The sequence below is a fragment of the Neopelma chrysocephalum genome, unplaced genomic scaffold (assembly GCF_003984885.1).
Source record: "Neopelma chrysocephalum unplaced genomic scaffold, ASM398488v2 Primary Assembly neopelma1_73b, whole genome shotgun sequence".
NCBI classification, from domain to species: Eukaryota; Metazoa; Chordata; class Aves; order Passeriformes; family Pipridae; genus Neopelma; species Neopelma chrysocephalum.
This window is the reverse complement of record NW_020897734.1, coordinates 2193169-2213532: the sequence shown is the minus strand read 5'-3', so window position 1 is coordinate 2213532 and position 20364 is coordinate 2193169. Positions and strand designations below refer to the sequence as shown.

Genomic DNA, 20364 nt, shown 5'->3' with positions numbered 1-20364 from the left:
AGCAAACATGTGCTCACCAAACACCATCAACACGTAGTAATGCTGAACTGTAGTCTGAAGCACTGAAGAAGAGAATTCCAAGCGATGCATCCCATTTGCAATTAAATCATGCATAACTGCCTATGGAATCTTAAATGAGCTACATTAACCACAAGCTGGAAGGAAACGTAATATGCAAGCAGACTAAGAGCAAGGAAATTAATGAACACCATGGATACAGAGTTGCTTACACAAAGAAATGACTGACTAACCAGATTTAGATGATTTGCAGAAGCAGTTGAGGGAGAAAGAAAAAACACTAGAAATCATATAAACTACTATGGATATTTTTGGGAAACACCAGCACCATGAGAATCAAAGAATATCTACCATCAACCCCCTGCTGGCTGGTTCCTGGCAGCCTGAAAATAACCAGCCTTTCTGTGTTTGGCAATGTGACCATCACTTGAGGAAGTTATTTATAGAAGAGCAATTCAGTCCCGGCTTCCTAACTGAATAGTTCCCAAACCCTAAATCTGACCACTTTATTATAATACAAATAAATGCATGTATTGCTTCCTATTTATTAAATATGTTTTGCTTCCGTTAGCTCAGACCAGAACAGCAATGCAGTTGGAACTGCTGAAACACAGAGCAGAGTAATGGCCCCTCCTGAGAGTCCAATCCCAGCATAAGCTAAGGGACAGCTGATGAGTTCAACATAAACAAGCAAATACTGCACATCAGTGTGACACACTGCCCTCTCAGCATATTCCTCCCCTTGCCATCATCAGACTTTGTGTATTTGACATGGTAAAGGAAGGAGGGATTAAGGAGAAGGAAAATAGAAAATATGGAAGTTCTGGGAATGTCTCCTTGCAGACTGAAATATCTGAAGTGGGCAATGTTGGTAAAATTGTCTTGGCAATAGATGGCTGAAACAAAATTCTTTATATTTGTAATCAAAGATTTATAGACTGATGCAGGTTAGAAGGGGGCCCTGGAGGTCTCCAGCTCAATATCCTGCCTGAAGGGTATTGCTCAGGACCTTGTCCAGTATGTTGCGAGACCCCTGGTGGCCTAGTGGTTAGCATGCAGGACTCTCACTGCTGCAACCTGGGTTCGATTCCTCGGTCTCCCGGGCAGATGGAACCCGTTAGCCCTGTGAGGCCATCCATCTATGAGAAGGTCACTCTAAACAAACCTACATCCTAAGGTTCATCTGCCGGGGCCAAGCAAGCTTGGACAATGGCAGTGAGGTCCTCAGGACGTAGGTTTGTTTAGAGTGACCTTCTCATAGATGGAACCCGTTAGCCCTGTGAGGCCATCCATCTATGAGAAGGTCACTCTAAACAAACCTACGTCCTGAGGACCTCACTGCCATTGTCCAAGCTTGCTTGGCCCCGGCAGATGAACCTTAGGATTAAAGGGTGGGCTCAGTTCAGCGCAGGCTGTGTCTCACCTAAAAAAATCCATTGCGCAGGCTGGAAAGGTAAAAGACCTTTCCCCAGATCTTCGTTCGTGAAGACTGGCCATTATTATTATGTCCAGTATGTTCTGAAGACCTCCAAGATTGGAGGTTTCTCAGTGTCTCTGGGTTGTTTCAGTTCCTGACCACCTCCATGGTGAGTAAACTTTTCAGATGTTTAAATGGAATTTTCAGTGTTGCAACTCATACCTATGACCTCTTGTTCAACAACTGTGCACCTCTGAGAAGAAGCTGCCTTCACCTTTGTGCTGCCCACTGGAAAAATAACAGATCCCTCCTTAGCTTTGTCTTTGTTGGCCTTTTCTTTTGGGCTCTTCTCTTATACTGTGTGCTCCAGCTCCCTGACCACCTTGGTGGCCTTCAGTGGGCTGTTACAGGATAGCCAGCCCTTCTGGCTTTTGCTCACATTTCTTCCTTTTCCAGCTGTTATCCCTCTCTATCCCTGCTACCCTCACCCATGCCTGGCATTAAGTGTAAGATTCATACAGAGCAGAAAACCAGGGACTTCAGAAAGGAGTTGTTCCTGTTCCAAAGAAATGGCATCCCATTTAATTGCATCCTAATTAAGGCTCCGTGGGAACTCCAGACATATGGTTCTACTGGGTTTTCTTCATCCAGGAGCCCAGGAAGCTGGAATTCACTGGGCAAACGTCACACAGATGGGCAGAAAAAACTACAAAGTGCCAGAACTGAAATACTGACTGTTGTGTCCTTTTTATCACATCTTAGGCACTCTCCTGTTTTGCTGAGAACTTCTCATTTTTCAGGTAAAGCAAAGATGATCACTGTAGTTCTTTTCACTGCCTGATCAGTTTACCCTGGGCTGAGCTGCAGTGAGTTGTTTGTGGTTTTTCAATCCTCTCAAGACCAAATGTACATATGCTTAGAGAGCACCTAGATGATGCTCTAATAGATTTGTATTGCTGGTATTAAAAATCAAACTTGACAATTTTGACCTCTTCACTTTCAGGGTTTAAAATAATTTGCAGAAACCACGGAGAAAAATATCTTCTTCTGAGTAGTCCCAATTTTAGAAGAGTGAAGGGCAAATAGATGTTTTTCTCTGCAGACATGTCATCCTTAGCAGACAGAAAATGGCTCAGGTGAAAACATAACTATTGCTGTTACACACCCCTGCCCCCCACCCCCAACTATTCAGTCTCCTCAGGTCTCCTAACACTGAATTAAAAAACTCACAGGGCTTGAGAGTATTTGCTGTGGGAAAGGGTTTGTTTAAAAAGCCCTGAAAACTAATAGGGTGAAAATAATGAGAACTGCTAAAAACTTCTATAACAACTGCAAGTGCATCTCAGGGATCACAGTCTCCTTACACAGGTTAACATATCCAATTATGCCCAAGTTGCCCAGGCAGAAAGGTGTATGTGCTGTCAGCTTCGACAGAATGCAGAACACTCACTCTTTGATAAGACCAAAGAATATTCTTTGTGAAAAAATAGCTGCTATAGTACTTCCCATAATATGCAACTCAATTCCTGGGTTACAAACGTGGTCTCACTGCTTACACAGCACGCTGCATGCCACATCTCCCTGCTGGGTCACCCCTTTCACCTCCCAGCCAGCATGGCTGTGTGGGATTCTGCAGGAGCCAGAGCAGAGGAGTGGTGGCTGCTTTAGCCCCTTTTCCACCTCACCAGTCTGGGGAGCCGGGTCCATCCACGCTGCTCTCAGGCAGCACCAAGATTCACCTCAAAGGTCCTTGCTGGCCACGGTGTGATGGGCACCACTGAGGCCCTTGGCATCCTCCATGGTGTTCTCCCTCCCACTAGGACAAAACGCTCCACTGGGATAAGATTTGTATCCCGACAGGGCTCAGAAACCAACACCTACTGCAAAACATGACTCAGCCCCATTTGACCTGAACCCTGGATGCCAGGGATCTGCTTCCCAAGGGTGAAGAGGTGGCCTCAGTCCCCACAGTCATCACCTCTGTCCTCCCAGGGACAGCAGCAGTCGCTCCATGGACATCCCTGAAACAGAGGGTTCTCAGGACAGAGGTGACATGCAGAGCTCAGACATGCACTGTGAAGGAGGTGGCTGCTGGGTGCATCCCAGCTAAAGCACATCTGGCTGTAATCTCCCCCTTGGCTGCACAGGGACATGCAGAGCCCATCACAGCTTTTCCCCAGAGGTTAGTGATGAGCCAGCTGGACAAAAACATCATCAAAGTTGTCCCTGAATTTTTCCAGAGTCAGCTTTTTAGGTTGTTCAGAGAACTGTGCAAGAAAATTAATGAAATACTATTTAACAAATCTATTTTTTGCTCGCTCTCAAATCCAAGGAGCAGCTGTCAGTACTGCTGCATGCCAGGAAGGAAGCGCAATGGTTCACACCCTCCTGTGGCAGCACCTCACAACTGCAGAGACTGTAGGAACAGTCCTACAGAACACAGCTCATATGCTGCACTAGCAGAGTGGCACACGCTGGGGCACACAGGATATAGAAGGAAACACATCAGAACAAAGCAGGAAAGTATTACATTGATTGAATGTAATTTACACCGAAAGATGAGGAAATGCAGCACATGTGAGAAGAGATATTTCCTAAAATAAAAAAGATAACTGTGATCAACCCCCTATTTTTCTATAGAAATCTCCCTGGAGAGCTATATATTTTGTCATATCTGCCAATTTTTGAGACAGTCACTCTAAAATATGTTATGTTTACCTCTGAAGTTTCTAGCAGGCCCATTCTACATCACACTGCCTTCACTAAGCACTGCAAGTCCTTGTGAGACTGGTGAGCACCAGGCAGAACACGGCCACATTCCACTTCTCCAGTGCACACCGAGAGCTTACAAATACAGGAGGTCGAGTCCTCCTTCCTTCCCCATCCCCTCTCCCTCCCTCTTAGCCCCACTTAAAATAAAGTGTCTTCTCTCGTATCTTTTTCAAAGCTAAAGCATGCAAATCACACTCATTTCAGTGGCACATTTTATTCTGCATTGTCATTATGTCTGATTAAGCGTTCTTGAAGCTCCATGTGTTAGAATCAGGCCTTTTCATAATACTGAAGAAGTGAGTTTGAGAGGAAAAAAGAGGGATTAAATCTGTGAATGTTCATAAATGAGAACTGACATTTTCAGGTACCCTACATTTTCAAGAGAGGTTTAATGAATACCCAAAGTGATGACAAGTATTTGCTGAGTGCCTGACTGACAAAAATAGACAAAAATAAAATACCATGTTGGCTGGTACAACAATTGGGAAAAAGAATCTCATTTTGGATTAATTTGTGCTTCACTATAGTTATCACTGAAGGGTTAACTTTAAATTCTTTAATTCACTTGCATAATTGCTATGTATAACTCTGCTATATTGCTGGATATGAAACAACTAGTTACAATAATTCTGTGAAAAAGGTGTATTTTCTCTTAATAATATCTAAAAATTTGCTTTTACTTGCTTGTACTGTCACAAATAAGAAGGCTGTGAGCCAAGTCCCCTTTCTGGAATTTCTCACTACGGGAGAAAAACTCACACCTTGCAGGGGCAGAAAGAAAAAGGGATTCAGCTCTAAACTAGGAGCTGCAAACACACATGATCGATTCAAGCCACTACGCAGGACTTTGCATGATCTCTGGCTGGGCTCTGGCTCCTCTTTCCCAGTGGTATAGGATTCAGAGCTCTGCTTCCAGCTCTCTCAAATGTCAAAGAAGAAACAGGCTCTAACTTCTGGGGCAGGCACTGGGGTTTGGCAGCAGCGAGGCGGCAGTTTCAGGTTTTTGGCAGGCAGGTTGCTAACGCAGCTATGTTCGAGCTGTTTCATGTTTGGGGACATCTGCTCCAGTACAGCCATTGCTTTGTTCTCTTGTTCATATTTCCTATACAATAGCACATACAGAGAGAAGTTCATTTTCTCTTCTACTATTCTACTATTTTTTATGGAAGTGATTTGGAAACGGAATTTGTACTATAAAATGCTGATTTTTTTCCACAAGGGTAGCATTTCAAATAAATGTGGTATTGCAGTAAACATACCATGCACTCAAAATTCATCAACATCATGTATATGATTCGTGGTCTTTTTAACTTGCTCAAAAATGAACCTGGTAGAAAAAATGCCATAACTACCACTAGGAAAGCATTAACTGTTGGTACAGACATCCAAAGGTGGTGCTGCATCTTCAGATATGGCAGCAAAACTGATTTGAAATGCACAACTGTATTTCATTGTCAGCATTGAAAATAGTATTGGCTCATGGGGCTGTACATAGTCCTCTGAATAATTAATACTACTTACACAATATCAATGACTTACACAATGCTCACACTGCTCAGAAATTCAACACTCAGTCAAAACTCCAATTGTACCCTTACCATTAACTGGGAAACTATTATAGCTCTTTATGAGACATCCAAGTTAGGGAAAAAACCAGAAAGATAATGGAAAAGATGACTTTTACTTGTAAAGCTGCTATAGACAAACAAATAATCACTGCAAAAAAAAATAGTAATCCCATTTTCAATTATATACCAGAGACTACAAAATCTTTTTAGGAAGTTTCCTGCTTGGTTACCTGTGTCTGATGTAGACATTTTGGACTCCGTATTGCTTGAAGAGCTGCGGCCTTCCCTGTAGGAAGGTCCAGCTCCTTCCTCCACCACTGAAATCAATGGCAGTTCCATTGAATTCAGCAATGCAGGAACAAGCTCTAACATAGAGCTCAAATTTGCAGTGCTGAGGAAACTTTTCCAATCTTTGCAACCACTTCCCAAAGAGAGGTTTTCCTCTAGTAACTATCACACAGTCCAGGCCTTTGTGACGCATCATAGAGAAACAAAACAGAAAGGTCAGAAATACTTACTTCCACTAGGGATCAGGTCCCTATCCGGAATGAAGAGCTTGTATCCATAGTGCTTTTCCAGAACATCTGGCAGAATTTCAAGTGCAAACTGCTCCTCTTCACTAGTGTCACGATCTAACGCATCAGGATCCACTTTGGTGTATGAAAGATACGCATCGTATTCCTTGTTGTCTGTAAGAAAACAAACTCATGTTCAGCTGGCTGTTTGCAAGAGCACTAGAAAGAACAAAGGGAAGTACTAGGAAATTGTATTATTCCTCGAAATGACCAGGCATTTCCCAACAAAATTGGGACTTTTCACAGGAACATATAATCTGGCTTCCAGAGAGAAATTTTACGGATCCAGACAAAGGATATCCTTTCAGTTTTCTTCTGCATGTGGAGCAGTAACTCTGCTCCATGTGGTCAGACCCATGTCACAGCTGAAAAGGTCATGGGCAAGATTTTGATACAAAATACTAAACCTGAAAGTTTTAATTTTAATCCTTTACATATTGCTAATGGAAATCTTTCAATTCCTATGCCTCAAGAGTGCTAGGATTATGTTAAAGTTTTGAACTTGGAAAAGTTTTTGTGCCTGGAAAGTTTTGAGCAAGGAAACTTCCTCTCACAAGTAATGACTTAACCCAATGAATACTGACTATGCAAAAAAACAACGCCAGATACAAACAGTTTAAAGCATTTTTTTCAGAAAATCCTGTAGTTCTAAAATCAATATAATAATTTTAGAGGTCACTTGACCCAGAACATTTGAAATATTTGGGGCTCACAGTTTGAGAGAGAAATAATTCCCAGAGCAATGGGGCTCAGGGAGAGACTTGCCCCTCCAATCTCCCTGCAGCTCAGGAGTGGAGGCAAAACCTCATCCAAAGGTGGATAGAAAGGGCAATACACCTCCTCCTCTTCCTCCTGCACAGCACTGGGGCTTGTCTGCAGCTCTGCTTCTGAAACATGGAGCTAAGAGCTGGTGACCATGCCAGGAACAGAAGTGATCCACTACTGAGCTCAGGATCCATGCTGGCATCAGACTGTCTTAGTGACATTTCTCTTTCCTATTCCTCTGCAGTAATGGAAAACAGTGTATCGGAAAAGTCAACCTTCAGCAATTCAGTCTCCAGGGAAGAGCACAGCTGCCATTATTTACAGAAAATGAAAAATCAAATAGTTGTGAGAACAAAACTGCATGAATGGAGGGTTTCTGAGTACCAATTATCTGTAAAGAATAGTGCACATGAAAGATAATTACAGCAGTTAAAAATCATCAATATATTCTGACAAAAAGAAAAAAAACCCTAATCGTAATACAATATATTCCTTGATGACCTTGAAATGATAGTTACTTATAATTTCTGACACAAAGCCAGACCCATGAGGGTCAGAGCTACAGTCAAAGCACATGAATAATTATATATTTGTAAAAGGCAATTTGCCTAGTGTCACCATAGCTGTAGGGGAGGATGGAAGATGTCCACCTGGCTTGCTGATATTCCTCTGAAATCAACAGGCCAGCCAGCTTTGGAGGCCTGTCCAAAACCTGCTCCCCTGTCCATAACAAAGCCTGCCAAAACCTTTTAAGAGATGCCAGCCACCAAGTGATCCTAGAGGCAACATCCCTGCAAATGTTTGTGAGCTCTGCAGAGGCAGCAGAGCCCTGCGCGCGGCCGCGGAGCAGCGTGAGAGCCGCACATCCATGTGCCAGCGGTCCCGGAGCTTCCAACCCCTTCCAGCTGCAGGGGCACAGCTGCCCTCTCCAGTCACCTCTGCTCACAACACAAGTGAGCAAGATGCAGACAGAACCAGTTCCCCCAGGCTCCTGAGACTTGTACACTTGTGTTACATCATGGTCTCAACTCCCTCTTCACAAGCTTCACACACACAGGACAGAGCAGAAGGACCTGTCCATGCTTGCCTACCACTTGCTCTGAGTGCTCTGGAAGCAGCACTGTTTGGAGCCAATTTCTAAATGGGTCCTTTAATCCTCAGTGTCATTTTCTCTAAAAGCAATGCTACACACAATACAGGAAATGAATGCATCCAGCATTGCTTACATAGGGTATTTTTAGAAATAGGAATAAAGCAAATCTGTTGAGTTCCCAAATCTTCTTTTTTAAAGAAATATGTATAAATGGAAAATGACCCTGCAATTGCATCAATACAGCTGACTGCTCATAGGAGCTCTGTACAATCCCACTATAGCCTGCATTAGTAGAAACATCCCCATACATGCTTTGACTTCAGTAACATTCTGCCTCCATCTTTTGTTCTGCAGGATCAGAATGTGACACAAAGATGCAGTAGGTCTACAATCATGCACTGGAAAAATAAAAGGTTGTTTTCAGAATTAACATGCACACAAAATACCCTATGTACTCATGGGGCTTCCTCCAAACAACCAGAAAACAATACTGTTTCATAAATTAAAAAGTGATCGAACCAAAAAAGTTCCATGAATAAAACGCAGCAGCTTCACACTGAAAACACAAGATAAATGAATCAAAGCAGGGTGAAGGAAGTTACCACTTTTTGTTGGGGTGAGCCAGGGAAGTCATGTTGCTATAATCCTAAAGTGTTTAAGGTAAAGTACTTCCCAAATAATCCCACCCTTCACTTTCTCCTAAGTACCAGCATAAATATTGTGCAGTATCATATAGCATGAAAAAAACATAATTTCATGTTTTGCCAGTCACATATGAAGATTGTGAAAGAGCCAGTTTCCTGAACTCTAGTCCTGCTATTTATCGCTCCTTATTCTAAAATCCCCTAGATGTCATTCCATCCATTCTCCAAAAGCCCACGGATTTCATTGTGGTGGAACATTTTCACACCATATCTACCCAGTGTGAAACATTTATTACTGTGATAACAGTAACACTAACTGCAGAAAGGAACATGTCTATGCATTGTTTTGGCAGTATGGGTAATGTGTTCCCTGCTCTTTTTTCAAACACATTATAGTTTCTAGATGTAGCATTCCAGAGTGCCTCTGTGGCTCATTAAGTGTTGCAGTGGACTATGGCAAGTACCTGCATTCAACACTGTACTTCAGATCTTTAGCAGATACTACTTAGATGCATATTAATAACATATTAATTATGATATGTGTTAAGAACATAATAATAGGATTTAATTAGAAATATTTGGATTTAGTTTACAGGGCTTACTCAAGCTTCACAGGAATGTTCTATAGTCAGAATAGAATTCAGAGAATTAAATTAATTCACAGAATTAAAGTTGCCATTTAAAAATACAACTTTAGCTTTAGGCACCAAATAGAATATAAGCTAGTGAGAGGGAAGGTGAGGAAATAAAAATGGAAAACAGCCTAGTTTATTCCCAAACATACTCCCCAGGGAAGTTTTACATTTCCACTAAGTTGTTTACAGTCTCCCAATTAACTGAGGTAACTAGTTAGCCTTGATAACAATCACCTCTCACTAGTCAGAGGAGGTCATTGGCAGCCTGATGGGAATTCAATGAAAATGTTTAATGAGGAATACCTGGTGAAAGAGCTGCCCACATGCAGTACAGACCTCGGGAGAAGTGATCCTGGGCATATATGGCACTGGAGACATGAATGTAAAGAGTTTCCCCAAGGAATGAGTTCACAAATTATGCTGAAGTCTCTATAACAGACCCATGAACAATTCTTCAGAATCCCATTTGCTTATGGCACGAGGCAGTGATATTTCTGTGAAAAGACTAATTGATTTCAGGGGGCTTTGGGAGAAAGTGTTAGGGCTTTACACTATTGGATGCTTAGTAGTTTGAACTTGAACTAAAAGCAGGTATCTTTTGGGATTCATTTCAATCTAGAAGCTTCACCACTTTGGGTCTCTGAAATATTTCCATTGCATATATCGAGTTTCCTGTGCAACTGCTTACCATCAGCTGCTTCATCTCCTCCAAAGTTCTGTCTGTAGAACAGCATTAACTCTATGTTGTAGCACTTATAGATGGTCACGAGCAAAATAAGCAGAAGAAGGATGGCTCCCAGTCCTCCAGCAAGCTCTATTTTGTAGATCAAATCTAAAATTAGCAAGGAAAGACAACAAGGTTATGATCTTTCCAAGCTTTATTTGCTCTAATCCAGCATACAATTCCACATAAAATTCTGCAGCTTCCAGTTATAACCACTGTAACATTAGGAATGCCTAATATTTTTGTTCATTACCTATTACTTAACTTTACTCTTTTACTCCATCTACCACTCATCTGAAATCACCATCTGAAATCCAGAATGCATTTGAGGCTATATATGTAATTCTTCTATATGGGAATTATGTAGTGCTTTTACACAGAGGATTAATCAAAATGAGCTTGTGGAGTTTGAACCTTCTGCATTGGCTGAGTGCATCAAATGCTGTATGCAGCATGTGAGAATAGACATATTATATATATATGGAATATAGAACCAGACATATTGTACCTCACTGGGGAGGTTCTAGTCCCCCATTTCCCCATCCCCAAATTAAAGAACTTTGGTTTTATATTTGTGAAGCCTGTGGACAATGTGATGTGAGCTGCCAAGTCAGGGCTTCAGCTGGATCACTGGAAAATGAATGGAGCATCCAGAAAGCCCAAGATAACATGAGAAGCCAGGAGCACACATCAGGCTGCTAAGAGCCACTTCATTTGAATTGTGATGGCTACTAACAAAGTTCTCACATGCTTGTAGAGTACACATTATACTTTAATGGGAACTAATGCTAGTTAAAATTTCCTACTGGGATGCTTTTATTAGGAAACATTACAAGCAGTGATTCACAAATTCATCCAAACACAGTGATCCAACTCTTACAGCTGGGGAAACAGAGGCATAGAAAAGAGAAGCAACATGTTCAAGGTCACTCAGCAAACCAATGACAGAATGGGATAAAACCCCTTGATTACCAGTCCAGAGCTCCATTTGATGTAAGACCTTAACTTGAACAGCATTGCTTTTTAGCCTGAAATGTCCTCTGAATGTAATATTGCTCCTAACACTGCCTGGCATATTATTTAGCCATAAAAGACAGAGGATGACAATTTGACTGTAGCATTCCATATTAGTTCAGATAAGACGTCATGAAGATATTTGCTGCTGTAATAAATACAACGAGAAGTTGCAAAACTAATACAGGCAAGACAAAGTTTTTGTGATCTTTACGCTTCTAAAACTTAGGTCAGAAAAAATTACTTGTATGTCGTTTGTGTCATTTTCAAGATAAAAAGCAAATTAGTTGTGTATCTTTTGGGGTTATTCTTGCCTCGCCAAGCCTTGTATTTCAATAATTAACATCAGATGTCAAGCTATTCCCAGTTTACAGTATCTCTGATGTCTGGCTGGCAAGAAGTCATGGACTAATAGATGGAAAAAGTCTATTATAATAGCTATTTAATCTCTGTGAGAACACAGGGAATTCATGGGACTTTTATTACGCTGCATGATAAAGCTTAGCATATGCTCTGGGGATAAATCTGGGCAAATGGAGAACAGAGTTGGTTAAAGTCACTTTTTGGGGAAAAAATATTTTTTTGTTGCACTGAATCTTCTTTGCTAGGAAACTGAGATGATGGCAAAGCTGCCAGTTTGGAAATGCTGAGCCTTGCAGCCCACACAGGAGCTCCAACTTGTGTCCACTTTTGGGGGGAACGGCAGGATATTAAGCAAAACCACAAAATCCAGCTCAAAAGGCAAAACTGATCTGCTTTTGCATGTCCTGTAGTTGTCCTTCTGCACCATAAATTCTTCTAGAGTCCACAGATAAGGAGGAAAAAAACAAGGCTTCTGAGCTCCTTAATTCCATTCCAAGGTGGAGACAAAGAAAAAAACCCAGAATGTTCAGTTTTCTTGCCTACTGTAGCTTAGTCTCAGCCTCTGATTAATTCTTTCCTCCTCAAGTGGTCCTCACTGAGGTCAATAAGGAAGGCAGCATTTCCAACATTAGGAAAGGAGGTGAATCTGGCCTTTCTGCTATAATAGTGACTGAAAAATAGCAAATAATAATATTCTGTAAAATAATGTAGAAGGACCTTCCCACAACACATTATAGAGGATTATGGTCTTTAAAATAGCAAAAGTCTCCTAAACACCCAATAAATGAGAGACAAATATATTTTAGAAGTTCCTCATAATTTAGTATTACATCAGTATCAAAAAAACCCCCCAAATTAGTTCCCTGCATGTCTTGATTAAAGGCAGCCTCCTTGAAATAAATTGTGAACAAAAGTCATAATATTTACTTTTATCTCAATTCACTGCTTCTTTCTACTAAAAGCCTGGCTTGATTTTATTCTGCAGTTCCTGACAAACTTTTCATCTTCCAGTACAGTTATATTATAGACTATGTAGACTTCAACCACTAAAATACTGGACTGTTTTCAAATTCTTTTGAAGGGAATCCTGAACCATTCCCACAACTAAGGGACAAGTGGGTGTATATTGCATTTCCATGTAATTTGAGCATCAAATATGCTAGGACAGCATACAGAAAAAAAAATAAAAGCTAACCAAACCCAGGATTGCCCAGCACTTACTTCTGAACTACTAGAAAGAAGTAACAATGCAGTCTTGAATTAAGTCAGTAAAGAAGAATGTGACAGCAGACAGTGGTATTCAGGTCTCAGCATGACTGATTCTGTCTTTGCACTGGTAACTTCGGGTGTTTATAACTGGATTTGGTTCTTTTTCAGTCAAAAAAGCCCAATGAAAGTAATCATAAATGATGACACGTGCTCTGGGGCTATTGATATGCTGGTGCTGTGCAGATAGCACTCCTGTATTCTCCTGAGGATTCGTGAGGACCACACCACTGATACAGCAAAAGACTTCAATATATTTTACCTTAAATACCTGAACAGTTAATGTTTCTTTTTTAAAGCAAAATATGTGTTAAAAATAACCATCTGATGACAAAAAAAGAACTATAGAAACTCCTATACTAATCTACAACTTCGATTTGGGGTTTATTCCTGTTTTTTTACACAAGCCATCCTAGTTTAGCAGGACTCATGACTAACGCCACCTTTTGTAGACCTGACATGCTGCAATCACACCTTTGAGGAGAGGGCAGGTTTAAACCACAGCACTGTGTCAGCCTGGAGACAAAACAGAGCTAAAAATGCCTCTTGTCAAACATGGATAATGCAGCTCTTAAGAGGTAAGACTTTGGAGGGAGGGGGATTTCTCTGGCTGAGAGATCTGTGCTGCTGCTTTGCCTCAGCACCTGGAAAGCTGCAGCACATTGCAACAGAAATCCATGGTCCTTTCTTTGACATACAGAAGTGGTGTTGGTCAACAGCTTTCTACCAGTTCTGCCCTAAATCTTGTCCCAGGTCTGTAAGTACAGTAGTATTTCCTGGCTCATGAATACAGTCAAATCCAAGTTGGAGAAAGCTAGGATAAGAAGTAATTAAATCAAGTTGCAGAAAGGAAAAGTTTGGTCAAGTATTTGTAAGAACTTAATAAATAACGAACAGGACAATGGGACAGGCAGTCAAAGGACACAGTAAAATACAGTGGTTATTTTAAATGACACTTTAATAGCTTGAAAATCAACTATTGAGAATGCCTGAGGGGATTATAAGTTTTTTACAGCCACAGTGCAGAGAGAAATGAAATAGTAGCTGCAAAGTGATCTTTTCCACCTCCAAATTCTGTATTCAGCAGTGCTTCTTCCATAATTTCAGCAGAGCTCTGAAATATCTGCATTTTTTTGTTATAAATAAACCTGGGTTGTTATTCTAATATATGCACACAGAAGAACATTTAACAGTGCCAACATAGATACACTTACTATCAGTGGTATATTTATGAGGTTCAGTAGAAGGAAAGGTATAATGCTTTTTGCACTAAAGAGGCTAATCCTTCATCATGATGACCAGACTCCTTAATTAAAGTTGTGACAACCTGTCACTTTAGATCATAGAATCATAGAATCGTTTGGGTTGGAAAAGACCTCTAAGATGATTGAGCCCAGCTGTTAACCCAGCACTGCCAAGCCCACCACTAAACCATGTCCCCAAGTGCCACATCTACACAACTTTTAAATCCCTTCAGGGATGGTGACTCCAGCACTCCCAGGTCCTTTTTCCCCAGGCAGCTTTTGAGTTACTCTGCCCCAGCCTGGAGCTGCAGGGGGTTGTTGTGACCCAAGGACAGGACCCGGCACTTTGCCTTGTTGAACCTCATATAATTGCCCTCATCCCATTGATCCAGCCAGTCCAGATCCCTCTGCAGAGCCTTCCCACCCTCCTGTATGTATGAATGTGTGTAGTAGAGAGGAAAATGATCTGCTGGATCAACATTCCTGCCCAACTTGGTGTCGTCTGCAAACTGACTGAGGGTGCACTTGATTCCCTTGTCCAGATCATTCATAAAGATATTAAATAGGACTGGCCTCAGTACTGATCCCTGGGGAACATCATCTGTGACCGGCTGCTAACTGGATTTAATTCCACACACCACCCCTCTCTGGGCCTGGCCATCCAGCCAGTTTCTTTACCCAGCCAGCAGTGCACCCATCCAAGCCATAAGCAGCCAGTTTCTCCAGGAGAATGCTGTGCAAAACAATCTCAAAGGCTTTACTAAAGTCCAGGTAGGCATCATTCACAGCTTTTCCCTCACCCATGTTGAATATACATTTGTGTGTGCTCCACACCACAACTGTGGAACCTTGTTTCTCAGACTGGTTTACAACTTCTGGTGTTTTTTTCTTATTTTTCTTATTACTTAATGTAAAATATAACTATGTTATGCCCTTCTTTCTAGGAGGATGTAAAGCTCTTATATATAGAGGGAATGGAGTAAGCAGAACTTGATTCAGCTGATTCTGACAGGACTGCACACTCTACTTCCACACGTAAAACCTGTGGGTCACATGAAAGAATAGCAAAAAAAGAAGACATTGACCCAAAAGCTTCTTCTCTCTAGTAGCCCTTTTTTGTTGCAATACCACACCTCCCTCACCTTTCATTTGATACAGATTGTAGCCATCAAACACAATGCTTAGCATCCAGCGTGCCTTCAGGAGGAACTGATGACTAGGGATGTTTTCCAGAACTGTGATGCCCCATCTAGAGAGGCCTTGGCTGCTCTTCTTATTCTTCCACCTGAGTCTTAGTTCATTTTTCCCATGGTGATGTCTACCTTAGGCTCCAAAGTCAATCTGCAGCATGCTCAGGTACTAACAGTGTATTTGAACCTTCTCCAAACGGTGACACTTGTATGGGATTTTGCTGCATCCATGACCATGGAGAGCACTGGCTTTTTCAATTAACACTGTAACCCAGAACCTGCTGAGAAGCACGTGCTTTGCCATAGTGAAAACATACAAAGGACTGGAACTGCACCTTCAGGTTCTCCTCAAGAAGACATTTCTTCTCCTCTGCTTTTGGCAAAAAAGTTTACAGCCAGGAATGATGGCAGAAATCTGGACAATGTATTAACTCTTAAGTCAATCCCCTGTGCTGATGGCTCTGTAGTTTCCCATAACAGCTTTCTCCTGAGTGTGTAACCTTCCTTTGCTTTTCTTATAGCTTTTGTATTGCCTGATATACTGTATCTTAGAGAGATCACTATCAAATTTAAATGCCACCCTACTTATGAATAGGAGAGGTGATTGAACAAACAACATAAGAACTGTAATGAGGAACTGTTAAACTCTTTACGATAATGACTTCTACACACAGCAGTGCATAGTAGCACCTTTTAATTTGGCACATTCAAGTCCAAATGGTTTCCTTTCTGCTACAGATATCTCATCTGTAGTGGTATTCCCAAATCAGGAGCAGTATCAAGCAAGACAACCACGATGGGGTAATTCTCCATCAACTTGTAGCTCCCATTGCAATGTTTTTCATTCCCAATGAAGTTAGAAATCTAAATGCATGGTGACAGTTTAAAGCTTTAAATTTAAAACACAAAGCCAGGAAGTGGAGAAATACGAGAACATCTGACATCACTACCAAAGTACCTGTTCTGAGAAATCCACATTTTAGCTCCATCACACAATTACCTCTGGCCTAGTCAGTCAACTCTGGGTCAAATACATAGGTTGTTTAGACCAAAATACTGCCAAAATACTTCCACTGATCATATTGGTGCTTTATGGGTGATTGTATTCCAAGTAAGTGCATCACCTTCAAGGCTGAATAGCTAGACACTGAAGAACAATTAATTATTTTTATTTTTTTTGTTTCACAAATGGTAAACTGAAGCTGTACACAAGCCTACTTCAGCTCCAAGCAGGCACACAGGAGTCCAGCCTGGCTCAGAGAGGTCAGCAGGACCTCTGGCTGACCTGTTGCTGCTGTGAAGGGCAAGAGCACAGATAATGAAATGGAGAGAATTACCTTTCTTGCGCAGAAGGACACTGGCGTGTTTCCGTCCATTTCTGTTTTCCACGTGACACGTGTAGTTGGCCAGGTCTGCCTCCCCTACAGCATCAAAGATCAATGTCAACTCAACTTCTTTTTCTCCAAGGTGTTCTCTGAGGAGTCTGAAAGGAAGGATACAGGCTTTGCTTTAGCTGAATTAACATGGGTGGAAGACTCCCAAAAGAGCCGTGATTTCTCAGCACAAGATAGACAGTGTCCCTTGGCCTCCTTCACTCTGGGACAAGGATTTAGAAGGAGACTCATGCTGCCTGAAAGACTTCTCAGAGGCATCTTTCATGATCACCAAAAGCCTTTTTCTCTTTCCATGTCTAGTGAGGAGCTAAACCAAGTAAAGAATAGTGGCCATGAGTGCAATGGTTGCATGTGGCTTGTTTACACTGGCTCCATCAGAATTAAATGCTAAAAACAACGCTTCTTTTAAAAGAAGCAGTAAATATCCATTTTCCAGAAGCAAATATGTGCTACTAAGCCATCATTGAACAAATTATAAGGCAGTATTTTAAAGGCTGGGTATTGTAATACATTTTAATGCAGTCTGGAAACCTAACAAAAGGAGTTGTGCTACTCTCTGTAACTTTCCTCTATTTTCTGGGGCTAGATCCTGACTTTAAAAGGGAACAGTGTCAAGAACAAGAGCTCTCTGCTCCTTTGAGAGGACAGAGGAGACATGCAAAATCCCCACAAAGGGAATAGAAAGTTCTAGCAGACTTTCAGGCCAGAGGTACAGTCTTTTCATGTCACTGTTCTCATGTGAACATTAAAAAGAATGCAAAGTAAATGCAAGTGTTTTCTGCTGCTGACATTAAATCTAAAAATACAATACCCTATTCTCTCAAAAGGCTTATCACTTGTTCAAGGAAAAGTTGCTGCTCCTTTGATAAAGGAAATGTAACGTCAAGTAAAATCTACCAGGTTCATTTGATCCTGTTTGTGTACTGCTGCCTAACGTGAAGGGGGTAAACATAAAATGTGGGGTGCCCTGGCAGACACCTCTGAGCTCACCACTGCACGTTGCACTTCAGTGAGTCTCTTCTCTGAAAAGGCTGCTTACAGCACTGTGAGGTAAAGGTACAAATAAAATCCAGGTTCCCCAAACATGAAATATTTTCTCCAGAGACCAAAAGGAGGCAACTGGTCAGGAAGTAACTAATGGGAGTGCTGCCTGCTCTGGACAGAAACTGCTGCTGGAGACCTTAACATTTGTCAATAAACAGAAAACCCCAAACTTCTCTATTATAAACCAAAGTTGTTTTGGGGTTTCCAATGCGCACACACATTTTCTTATGTATGTGATTTCACATAACACTCCAAATTTGAAAGCAAATCAGAAGAGAAGTATGAGAGCATTGCACTAGACAATGAAAAATGCAATCCTGACCGCCATAAACCACATCTTTACAGTAAGATTTCATACAGCACACAGCCTCTAAAGGCATGTGGGATCTGACAGAACTCAGAAGATGTACCAGAGCATCCACAATGATTCAGCCTCTTTCACTGTGGCTGTGTAACTTGCAAAAAAACAAGAGGAAAATCATTAGTTTAAAAACAGGTGTGTGTGTGTGTGTGTGTTGCATTTGGAAACTTAGATTTCATCTTTTTTTGCAAATTAATTTTCATTTATTATGGTTTTGTTTTGTTTTAATTCTGGTCCAGAGTACAAGTGGTGAAATTATGGAAGAAAGGTTGAATTTGCATCATTTCTGGTCAGAAAAGAAACCTCCTCGGAAAGTCTGGTCTGTTTGCAGACTCAGCCTAAATCATTGGGAGTCAGATAAATCAATTCTCATCTACCTATTAATCTGCTATCTATATAAAGACTCGGGAAAGTCTTTCTCCTCTGCTGGTAAACAATATGCCTGACAAATTTGGCCAACAAATCCTGCTGCAAGGAACTATATAATCCTTAACAGAGATGATATCTGGGACACTAATCTGGAGCACTTTGTCAATGTTCTGATTGTCTTGTATTTATCCTGTAATCAGGATATTTTACACAGAAAAAAAATGAAGACAGATTACAATTAAAATAAAAGGAACTATTATTTTGAACTATATCCAAACTATATTTATTTAAAATAACTGACCCTTAACCTAAATTTAAATAATATATGATCAGCTAAAAAGGAGCTTTCATAAAACAAAGAATATGCATTTGGACTGAGAATTTTTTTGACTTATCTTACTTCTAATTGCAATCTTCAGTAAGGGAACTCTTTAGAACAGGATCTATCATGAAAATGCTGACAAACATTTAAGCATTGTGCTGGCAGCAAAGCATAGAATGCTCTTGGTGGTGTTGAACCTTTCATTCCTGCTTTTTTGTTTTTCCTCTCTTTTCTTTTAACCAGTACTCTACAGCTAATGATTCATTATTGCCTGGAAATACACAGTTGGTCACCCACATTTTTTCAATATGTGTACAGCCTTTAATTAATTGCATTTTGTGGCTGGTTCAGAGAACACTGAGCATAATATTTTTGGGTTAGAAAAGGAATAGAGTAACAAGTAAGACCTTACAGGTCCAACAGCATTTTCTGCACCCCCTGAAGATGAAGCTCTGTCCCTGTCTGAGATGGGGGAAACTTCACCAGTGACACTGTCAACACATGCCAGCTCTCACAAGGTGAGAAAATAATAGCTTGATTTTTCTGGTTTGCTGAACAAACTAAGAGTAATTACATCATTTAATACATTGCTAAATCAATGGTACTTGACAACTCACAACAAACAGGATAGAAAGAGAGAAAGAAAAGGTGGGTGAAGTAAAAACAACACAGTGCCTTTTTCTTCAAGCTGAAGCATTTTATTTGAGTTGAATCAAAACATTTTGTCTCGTGAATATTTTTCAGTTAAGAATATGAATTTTAGAAAAGGAAGTACCATTTCAGAATACAAATGTTTTCTTTGAAAATTATCCAACAGTTTGGATTTTTCAAATCTTTTGTCACATTTTTTCCAATGCACGTGTGCACTAAGTTGAATCTGAAGTTAAAATACTTTTCCTTTGAGACCATATTTTCTTAAAATTTTTAGGCTTTGTATGATCAAAGATGTAAAGGCTCTAAGAGAGCCTCACCTGGGTCTCTTTGCAAGACCAAGGCATTACTTCCAAACCTTTACTAACCTGCATGTGAGACGGGACTTAGCGGAAAGGATATTTTCATTCCTTATATAGCTGAGGATCTGGACAGTGAACAGGGCTATGAACTCTACTGCCTTCCTTCTACTCCTTAACAATAGGCTGTAGATGAAAGGACAGACCTGTGAGTACATAAGTACCTCTCCAAAGCAAAGCAGTTCAACTGGCAACATGGCACAGTGATCTTCCCTCTCACTTTCCTGCATCATGTTTCTTATTCTTTGCCCAGAAATTGTCTACTTAAGTAGTATAAGCTTTTCAGGAGAGGGCTGTCATTTCCACACTTCTCTGTCAAGTACCCAGCACACTGTCCAGCTAGTGGTGGGAATTCTATCTCCGGCCCTCAGCACCCCCTCCTAACAAAATACAACATAACCTCATCTTGTCTGAGCATTTCATAACCATCAGTTGACTTCTGTGGGTGATAATCTGAAGAAATAAAGCTGCTGTTTAAAATGTCTTCATTCACCTCTTTTCATGCCACTAGAAGGAGTTAAACTATTACTACTCTAAAAATGAACAAGACAGAAAAAACAAGGACAAACATACTTT

The 20364-nt window shown here is 40.9% G+C and overlaps 1 protein-coding gene across 8 annotated transcripts in view; it reads right to left on the bottom strand.

Annotated features, from left to right (window-relative positions):
* IL1RAPL2 (interleukin 1 receptor accessory protein like 2) overlaps positions 1-20364 on the bottom strand; it is a 432870-nt gene that overhangs the window by 7133 nt on the left and 405373 nt on the right. For all 8 annotated transcript variants that reach the window (XM_027687227.1, XM_027687228.1, XM_027687229.1 and 5 more), the window contains 3 exons: positions 16626-16771; positions 10176-10319; positions 6294-6464 (listed from right to left, as the gene is read on the bottom strand). In XM_027687227.1, coding sequence (XP_027543028.1) covers positions 6294-6464; positions 10176-10319; positions 16626-16771 — 461 coding nt within the window. The remainder of the gene's footprint in view (positions 1-6293; positions 6465-10175; positions 10320-16625; positions 16772-20364) is intronic.